Below are 10,249 nucleotides of genomic sequence, written 5' to 3' on the forward strand. Positions count from 1 at the left end.
CTAGAGCCGGCTAAATATAAATAATTCTGGACTTCGGTGAAAAAACGTACTAATTCGACTGAATCAATCTTCGTATTTTAAACATTCGTCATATGCGTGAAATTATATATATTTCTGTCTAATCGCCATTGCTAATTTTCCTGTATATAATAATTTAATAATATAAACTTATCTAGTTTCATTTATAAAAAAAATATATATCAATGGTCATTGGTCAAATGATTGACAATGAATATACACGATTTAGACCGAACGAAAAAAATTGTTTAATTCCCAATAAGTTTATTAATTATTCTTATTTTATTGGATGTACAAAACAGTTTACATTCAGCGAAACATGTTTGAGATACAATTTTAAAACTTAATCTAGAATGTAGGCCTAATACTTGTACATACTGCGTTATTACGCGAAGGATAAACATAGTGGCATAAGGATTAAAAACGAAGAAGTGAGATTGCTACGGACTAGCATAGATATTTATTATGACAATGTTAATGAGAACACGAGTTGAAGTCATTGAGGAGATAGATACGAATTCTACAAAGATTGTTTTCGAAAGCATCACTATGACCTCCAGATTCTGACATAGTAAATCCTTGTAGGTTCAGCACATTCTAGTCAAAGGGTTATAAAAGGATGTTTTATTGGCAGCACAGCCAGTGAAAGAGTTCGTCCAGGGAAGTACTGCCATTAAAATGCTTATTAAATTTTGTAATAAATGAGCTACACAATTCTTTCCTGCATATAATGTGTAAAGTTAAACGCAATTATTAATAAACCACACTATTAAACTGAAATTCTTTTCTAGAAAAAATAACTAGTTCAAAATTAGAACGGATTGACAAGAAATTTATGAGCAATCAAAATTTATTATATTTTTTAAATCCATTTTTCTCGAAATATTAATTTCTGACGTAGCGCGTTTTTCAATTTATCATTTTTTTTAGCATTCCACAACTTGAAACGAACATTTTACAAAATGTCAACACTTGTAGTCACAATAGCGTCAAATGTCAAAATTTGTTAATTTACGTCACACGAAATATTTCTAAGTGGCCATTGGTGTACGGATATTATGTTAACAATTCTGCCGAAACCTCACACGATTAAGGACTTAGTAATAAAGTAGGATGTTTATGGCGTGCTTATTAGTGGCTTACTTGCTAAGTGGATTCTGTTTCATAAAAAAAAAAAATTGAGTTCGCTAAAAGCATAATTATGTGGTATGTATAAACCAATATAAGAATTACAATTATACTCTAAAGAAGTAATTTAAATTTTATAGAATAGAATATTCTAGGTCTATACCTACTAACATGTCAATTATATTTTTATGATAAAATTTGTAAGCAGCTATTCATAATTTTTTGACTAAAGTTGTGTCATCTGTCGGTGAATAGAGCAACTAAAAAAAAAAAACTTAAATTACGCTATCTAGCGTTGAGTAGTAGAACTATGTGAAAGCTTAAACAGCAAATGCTTTTGATTTGTTAATAGTTTGTAGAAAATATACTAGATGGCACTTTGCATAATGTGCCGAAAGTGAACACTAGGTAGCGCTCGAAGATTTCTTTAAAGTATTTTTTGTTGTAATAAAATAATTGAGTGGCGTTTACTGATATTAGTTTTCAACGTAGGTGATCAATGGACACAAGAAGTTACCTGTGTCCATTCCGATACACAAAGTAGAATAAACTTGTAGTAGCTAATAAAGTCGTGTATCAGACTGCTCTTTGAACCATGTGTAGTCTCTTATCATTCTTTATTTCACTTGTTACTCACTAGGTGTCGTTAGTAGTTACATTTTTAAACAATCACCTTTAGATTTCAGAAAAAAGAAAAACACAAATAAATATGATTTATTTATTATGTAAATAAATACCTAAGTAAGACAAATAAAAATGTATCCATCTTGAACCATACCAGAAGCTGAGGCATCCACTTTCAAACAATAAAAAATTGCTTCTGCAAGACTTTAATTATTCTACTTCAATAAAAATAATTTTAGTGTCACCTCTCAAAGTAATAAAATATTTTTTTTTCGGAGATAATTCATGTTATGTTAATTTGTGAATCATAAATAAAATATAACAACACAGATTAAAATTCGACGCAAATTCATTAAATAAGACAGCAAAGCTATTCAAGAAATTTCGAAAATATAAAATCTGATTAATTGCTAATAGCCGAGTCGTGTGTCGACAATGCCGACTCATCGCCTATCTCAAAGTCGATCACCGAAGCGATTCACCCGAGCCAAAATAATCGATACAATTATCGATAAACTAATGGAGTTACATGCGAGTTTGATTGTTCCTTCGCGATGGGTGGCCAATTCTATTGATTTTACTAATGGATAATAATATACTTGTCGTGTCCCTGATTTACTAGTAAATAATGATATAAAAACTGCAGGTACAGGGTGTAAAATAAACATTAATTCCGCGGGTGATAGATATGACAACAACCCACCTTTTTACCCAACGATATCTATGTACTAGATGCGGCGTTTTATACACACGTAGTGTTTCATTAATGTGCTGTCAAGTCACATTTCAATGTCATAGATTAATAAGCTACAGAGTTTTCTGTATGTACAATAACAGAGTAGGGATAATAGGAATAAAATAGTTACGATTCATCATCGTCATCATATACAGCCTGACTTCACCCACTGCTGGGTATAGGCCTCCAAGTTTCTGTGCCACTCCATGTTACTATGATTACCATATATAAATTTAAAAATAATATTTAAAAAAACTACGCTGTATGGTCTCAAGACCTTTGCCTTTCCGCAAGGAAAATTATAATATAAGAGCACATAAAAGTATAACAGAACATCAATAATTTCAACAACTCGATTGTATTTTTTCTTTTACCTAATTTGTTTTTCTTTTTAGTAATGTAATAATTATAAATAGTAAGCGGAAGGCCCCGGGTCCAAGCAAAATGAAACGTCAATCAATCAATCAATCAGCCTATTGCAGTCCACTGCTGGACATTAGCCTCCCCAAGTGTACGCCATAGTGCCCGACCATCCGTTTTCCACATCCAACCACTACCCGCGACCTTTTTGCAAGGGGACGTCCTACGTCACGTTTGTCGAGACGTGGTCTCCACTCTAGAACCCGTCTACTCCATCGGTCATCGGTTCTGCAGCAGATGTGGCCAACCCACTGCCACTTCAGCTTGCTATATTTCTGGACGATGTCCACTACTTTAGTGTTATGCCGGATAACTTCGTTCCGGACTTTGTCCCTTAACGACATACCCAGCATAATAGACCTTTCCATAGCTCGCTGAGTGACGTGTAGTCTGTGAGCCACTTTTACCGTCATATTCCACGTAGCGGCTCCATAAGTCATGATACATTGGTAAACACTCAATATTATCTACCTGCCTAGCTCATTCCCAATAGGCATAGACTGTCACATCAGTCCACGGTACTGCGGTACTGACACTCTTTGACAAAATTCAATACTGAAACAAACACTATCACTATTGATAGTGTTTTGTTTGGAATATGTAGTTGCTGTGAATGTGAACAAGAGTCTATAGATTGAAGTCGTTGCGTTGTTATTTCTAACATTTATATGGTGTTTTTGTTACACACTGTATCAGGATATAACTTAGGTAACTCTGTTAACAAGGCTTTGCTCTCAAATTTTCAATATTTAGCAGCAGTAGAACTCCTTGTGAAAGAGTTCGTCCAGGATAGTATTGCCACGTTACCTATTTCTGGCTCCAAGCAGTAGTGTCAGTATTACTGGGCTCCAGTTTTGAAGGGTAAGAGTGCTGGAGAAATTACAGGCACATGAGACTTGTCGACTTATGTCTCAGGGTGACGGGCGCAGTGGCAGTGGCAGATCTTTGCGATTTATAGCTCTGAGTGACACTGCAACTGTTGTGGACAGGCGTTTAGCTTACCTTAGTTACTTTACACCGGGACAGTTGCTTCAGCTGTACCAAGCACAAGTCCGATCGTGCATGGAGTACTGCTGCCACCTTTGGAATGGCTGTGCTACATATCAACTGGCCACTTTGGATTCAACTGACAACCATGCCAAGAAGCTTATAGGTGACTCGTAATTAGTGGAGGCGAAGCTGCAGAGCCTTGAACACCGCCGTAAAGTTGTCTGCTTATCGGTAGTTTACAGGACACATCACGGAGAGCGTGCGATGGAATTACACGATTTAATTTCGCCTTCCCCTTTCCATCATCGGGGGACTAGGCGTAGGCTTGGGTTCCACCCCTGTGTTATGAATATTCCAAAGATTCGCACAAGGCGTTACGCTTCCACATTTATATGGCGAACGGCTATGGAGTGAAATTCCCTGCCTGCAGACTTGTTCCCTGAACGTTATAACTTGGACCTTTTCAAGGCGAGAGTGAATAGGCATTATTTAGGTGTGCATGCTCCATCGTCGACCTCCTCATCACTTTCTATCAGGTGATATGGAAGTCAAATGCTCACCTATATTTTATATTTAAAAAAATGTCCTAAGTCCCATCTACCTCTATACCAAAATTCATCAAAATTGGTTACGCGGTTTAGATTGAAAATGTAATACACAGAGTTACATTTGCATTTACAAAATTTGCTTCGATTTACTTGTTACCACATCATATGGCAGGCAACATACATATGTGATCAGCCTTTACTATAGGCTAGCCTCACACCACTCAGAAGCTATCACTTACTAACAAAGAAAACCACCGAAAAGACTGTGGCTTCTGTCAAAAACCTATTTAAAAGGACAGACTATGAACACATCCTAAACAAACAATCTAAATATATTTATTAGCTATCCTAGCTATTTAGGTATCCCAGCTATAAAACCCTAATTCTTTATTCAAGCTTCCTACCTAACATAAATCCAACCAGAATCTTTATATAATTCCAATTAAATAACAATCCTCATCGTGCACGCTGTTACGACGACGTCACAGGCTTGAGCACCCATCGGGCATCCACTGGGGAACATCCATATCCATATCCACGTTCCACCAAACTTTCTTACTTTCTTTGAACAAATTAAAACAACACGCAAATTATCGTAACAACATTTCCTAACACCAATATGATATGGCGATATATCATACGGAGGATTTCAAATAATTAAACAAATATATTTTCCCTTGAATGTAGACAGTTCCTGTTCATCTGGACGAATGACCAACAACTATGCACATACAGGATAATATATCCATAAAATGAAAAATAAAAAATAAGTTATATTCCTCCAAGTCGGTAGTCCATCTTCTCCTCCCGTCCTTATATCGTCTGCATTCGCCGGAAAAAAAATCATCAAAACATTCGTCAAGACACACCGTCGTCATGGCTCCATATGAAAAACAAACACAAAAGATTAACAAACATTTAACAATAAAATATAAACAACCTACTAGAAACTGAAAATCTTTAAACTGTCTACTATAGAACCCTTTCAACTTATTCACATGCACCAGATACTGCCTACCAGATAATCTGTCTACCAAACTAGGAGTAGATCTAGTTAACCTAACTTACGCATGTCATCATATCTCCTGGAATATGATATGGTACTTCATCATAATCATCATATTTGTATATGTGTAAGTTTATTGATACAATGTATTATACGTTATGTAGTCTATTCATTTATATACTATTTTAATTATTTAACGGTAATTTTATATATGCATATTTTACACATGTAGATTATCATCTTTTGTTATCTCTTTTGCACGCCGTTCCCCGCTTAAAACCTTTGCTCTCACTGCCCTGGGTTGGCTGGAAGAGATCTCTTTTAGAGATAAGTCCACCTTTGCTTACCTTATGTTATTTTTTTTGTTTCTGTTGATTTGTTTGGTGCAATAAAGAATATATATATATATATACTTTATAAATATAAACGACGATTATATCATAATTATAACTTTATACATGTATACAATTTCGAAGCTTTGTCCAGAACTCTTAGTTGTCTGTTTGACACCAACACTCTATTATTCTTACAATTCTAAATACAAAACCTAAGCTACCTGTACTACAGTACACTGAGTTATTACATAGTAGTAAGTTAAAATTAATAATATAAATTAATATGTACCTGTTGTTTGGATTTGAATTTGACTAATTCAATTTTTATTTCTAAAAATGTTTCTCGGGTCGTGGTACCCGTCTACCGTGGTCTTACTGAAACGCATAACATCCTCGTCTAAACGAATCATTTGAACCCAAACATACGACAGTTGCAGTACACTGTTGACGGGTTTTTCTCATCTTTAGCTTTCGATACTGTTCTGACGGGTCACGACAAGGCATGGCAGACAAATGTAAACTCGGCTTAACATATATGTATACACAAAAATCTCTCGAATTGAGAACCTTCTTCTTTTTTGAAGTCGGTTGAAAAGAATATATCATGAGCATGACAGATTCTTATTTCTAAAGAGAAGAATTCGTTTCGTCATTAAACTCTCGCAAATTGAGACTTAAAAAAAACATTTATGTCAAACTGACATCAAATTCAAAGCGAGGTTATTGCAATGCATTAAATAAAATAGCCATTTATTTGCTATTAATTAACACTAGATATTGTTCCATATTATTCAGAAATTCTGAAAAGAACTCCACCATAAGCTGAAAGAAGAAGAAAATAAAGTTAGAGGAAAATTATAGAAACAGAATATAGTACGAGTATGTGTCACTTAAGGTTAGGACTTCAGATTTGCTTAAGCACCTCTAATTACGTTACCTATTGCTGTCGCCAAGCAGTAATGTGAGCATTACTGTGTTCCGGTTTTGCAGGGTAAGGGTACTGGTGAGATTACAGGCACATGGGACTTGTAAACTTATGTCTCAGGGTGACGGGCGCAGTGGCGGTACCCGTTAGACCTTTGCGATTTGAAGCTCTGAGTTATACAACTGTTATAGACAGGCGTGTAGCTTACCATCAGGCGCACGACTAGTTCGTCCCGTCACTTGATATTATAAAAAAAATCCATGATTTTCTAACATGAAATAGACATATATTTCCTTAGAATAATAACGCATAGAATGATAGTTTCATATCAAACGAACTGTCACAAGTGAGGCAAAAATCAAATTCATGTAGGCTAGTTTTAGTAGTAGGTTAATTTTCGGTTTTAGTGAATATTTATATAAAAATACAAGTTGAGTAGTTGTCTGACGTATTTTTACACTCATTTACCGCACATTTCGTCATTTTTAGCTAAAATTCTTGATCTGTTCGCGGTGCAAGTTGACCTTAAGCACTGAAGGCCCGCCCGCTCGTGTAGGCCCATTGGGTGCGCTTCAATTTGCCTCACTTAGCGTGTGCGGACTAGGTTTCTATGCGTTATTATTCTAAGTATATTTCTTCATTTTTGTCTTAAGCATTAAACGTTGTGTCCTCTAAAATAAATTTCTAACTAAATTTGTGAACCGATTTTTACGATTCATTTTTTGTTGGAAGGAGGGTACCTCAGTAGTGATGCCATTTAATTTTGAAGAAAACATTCCACCTCTAAGGGTGGAATATTTTCTGTTCACGCATGAAAATTTATTTTTATAATAACGCCTAAATTTTATAAGGAGCAATTATTTTAATGGTTAATTTTGCTATGCTCGAATTGAAGGCGTTTTTCTCTCAATATATATACAATACAATACACTTTAAGCAGTTAGCACCGATGTTTATTATCTCCTGTGTTAAGTCCCGTATAGTGGCGAACTAGGGGAAGAACCGATTTTGGGCACTTTCCGGTAACCGTTTTCAATAAATTTGGCAATTAGATGCATTTCCACGAACTTTTCAGTTTTTTTAGTACTCTATACTGAAATTACCTAAAATACGTTTTTAAGTATTTATACCTTCCTTATCAACCTACGATGGTATATCAAAGAATTTGGGTTACATGTTTTGCAGGTCACGTCTAAGAACTTATATACTCCCATGAATGGTGTGTCATTTTACATGATGCAGAGGAAATGGCCCCGATATCATACAACCTAATACGTGGCATGGTGTCGTATGCTATTATCTGGCCAGCGTCTAGCGTCACTGAGGAGTACTTGCTGCATGGAACAACACCAGACAATGCCGACTGGGCAAGAGCTGCAAGATTCGGCTTCTTTGGTACGTGGAATAATTTCGTTGGTTAATAACATCGATCTTCGCTGTTTTAGAGAGACTCGTATTTAGCTGTGATACGTAAATATGTTGATATGGTACAGTATCAACACTCTAGTAGCAGTAGAACTCCTTGTGAAAGAGTTATTTTTTTGATGACACTAAGAGTCCTATTCCAGAACTCTACTCAATGCTAATGTCAGGACTTGAGTATGATTTAAAGCATTGGAAATACGACCCTAATGGCAAGGACTTGAGTATGATTTCTAGTGCTTTAAATCATACTCAAGTCCTGACTTGAGCATTGAGTAGAGTTCTGGAATACGACCCTAAGTGACGTGAAAAGACGTGGGTTTGGTGGTAAGCGACACGCCTGTCCGTAGCAGTTGCAATGCCACTCAGAGCTTTAAATCGCAAAGATCTAAGGGGTGCTGCCACTGCGCCCGTCACCCTGAGACATAAGTTGACAAGTCCCATGTGCTGAGACGAAGAAGTTGTAAATTAGGTGGTAAGCGACAAGCTTATCTGTAACAGTTGCCCATTCAAAGCTTTATAGACTTCTCTGGATGAATTTTTTTAGTAGTAGTAGAGCACCTTGTGAAAGAGTTTGTCCAGGGAAGTACTGCCACCTTGCCTATTTATGCCACTAAGCTAACGTGAGCCTTACTGCATTCCGGTTTTGAAGGGTAGAGCTGCTGGTGAAATTACAGGCATATGGAACTTGTCAACGCACTGCAAGTACTGTGGTCAGGCGTGTCGCTTACCATCAGACGCTCGACTTGTTCATCCAGTCATAAAAAAAATCACAAATATATGGGAAATGTAAGGCGTTTTATCCCTTAGCCGAGTTCTTCGACATCCACAAGAAAACACGTCAATCTGATACCAACCCGACTGAGATTGATCCACATTTTAATCAACGCTTCATTCATATTAGGCGCATTCTTCATGTCACCTCTATTCTACAACTGGATGAGGCTCAACGATCGACTCTTCCCGAAGAAAGACCTGGTTACGGCACTGAAAAGGTCAGCATTAGAAGCCTGCACCTACGCGCCTCTTGCTATGTCCTATTTCTTCTTTGGCATGTGTATGCTGGAAGGAAAGCCTTATGAAGCTTGTGTCATTGAATTAAAAGAAAAGCTGTGGCCGACTTATAAATTAGGATTAGTGTATTGGCCTACAGTACAAACTATCAATTTCTATTTTGTGTCACCAAAGAACAGGATTATCTTCGTGAGTATAGCAAGTTTTGTCTGGACAGTCTACATGTGTCACGTAAAAGCGAAGTTGACAAACAAGTCCGATTCGTGAAAAGTCGAAAGAAATAGAAAGAAGCATGATGTCATAGAAGCTGACAAATTTTAAGTTAAGTCTCTAACGTAAACTTTTTTTATATGAAATGGTACTTACTATTTTTTGTGCTAACGTCAAAATTAAAAAACGGATGGGAGAAAAACAAAAAAGTACGTCTTAATAAATAATCTTTTTATTTTAAAAAATGCTCTCCAAGATATAAATATCGGTTTAAATTAGCAATATTTTGCTTTGACACAGAAATGGTGACATAATTATCTACATATAAAGAAATACCTTTCATTCGTTCATTCATTCATGAATTCGTTTTTTTAAATTTCGCAATGTGACGCGGGTTCAAATCGATTTTGGCAGCGTTTAAAATATTCTAAGGGTTAGACTTTTTTTTACAAAAGGTGAATAAGAAATGTATTTATTTGTTCGAATGAATGTACACCATAAATAAATATTTTATGGTGGAATATTATTATTGCTTATTAGTCACGATTATAACAATGCTCAGGTTAAGTGTTACAGTGTTTCATAAACCTGTGTTTAAGTTATAGCATTAAGGCTGTATTTTAGCTTGGTCGACAGTTAAGAATCATTAGAAATGAAACTATTAGAAAATGAAACTGTTTTTCCGGATTTAAATCGCGTATATTTGTTTTTTCAAACAAACCGACGTTTCGTGCCCTTTACAGGTCCCATGGTCACGGTTGACTGAGGGGGTACAGTCTTCAACCAGTTATGTCTAACATTAATGCAAACCACCCTATTTTTGCACTTTAGTTACAAAAGTTATGAATTAAATACCCTATTTTTAATTTTACA

General features: G+C 35.9%; 1 protein-coding gene across 1 annotated transcript; it reads left to right on the forward strand.

Annotated features, from left to right (window-relative positions):
• Positions 1-7,941: 7,941 nt before the first annotated feature.
• LOC113232569 (mpv17-like protein) lies at positions 7,942-9,471 on the forward strand. Its single transcript, XM_026467338.1, has 2 exons — positions 7,942-8,125; positions 9,057-9,471. The coding sequence occupies exons 1-2, from the start codon at positions 7,978-7,980 to the stop codon at positions 9,431-9,433; spliced, it is 525 nt and encodes a 174-aa protein (XP_026323123.1). The 5' UTR covers positions 7,942-7,977; the 3' UTR covers positions 9,434-9,471.
• The last annotated feature ends 778 nt before the right edge of the window (positions 9,472-10,249 follow it).

This window comes from Hyposmocoma kahamanoa, unplaced genomic scaffold (assembly GCF_003589595.1).
Source record: "Hyposmocoma kahamanoa isolate Upper Pololo Valley unplaced genomic scaffold, ASM358959v1 76, whole genome shotgun sequence".
NCBI lineage: Eukaryota > Metazoa > Arthropoda > Insecta > Lepidoptera > Cosmopterigidae > Hyposmocoma > Hyposmocoma kahamanoa.

Bases quoted from the DNA above. Each gene is read 5' to 3' on its own strand.
- LOC113232569 (XM_026467338.1), top strand. From the start codon at position 7,978: ATGGCCCCGATATCATACAACCTAATACGTGGCATGGTGTCGTATGCT. The intron at 8,126-9,056 runs GTACGTGGAATA...CATTCATATTAG, and splicing joins TGCAAGATTCGGCTTCTTTG to GCGCATTCTTCATGTCACCT.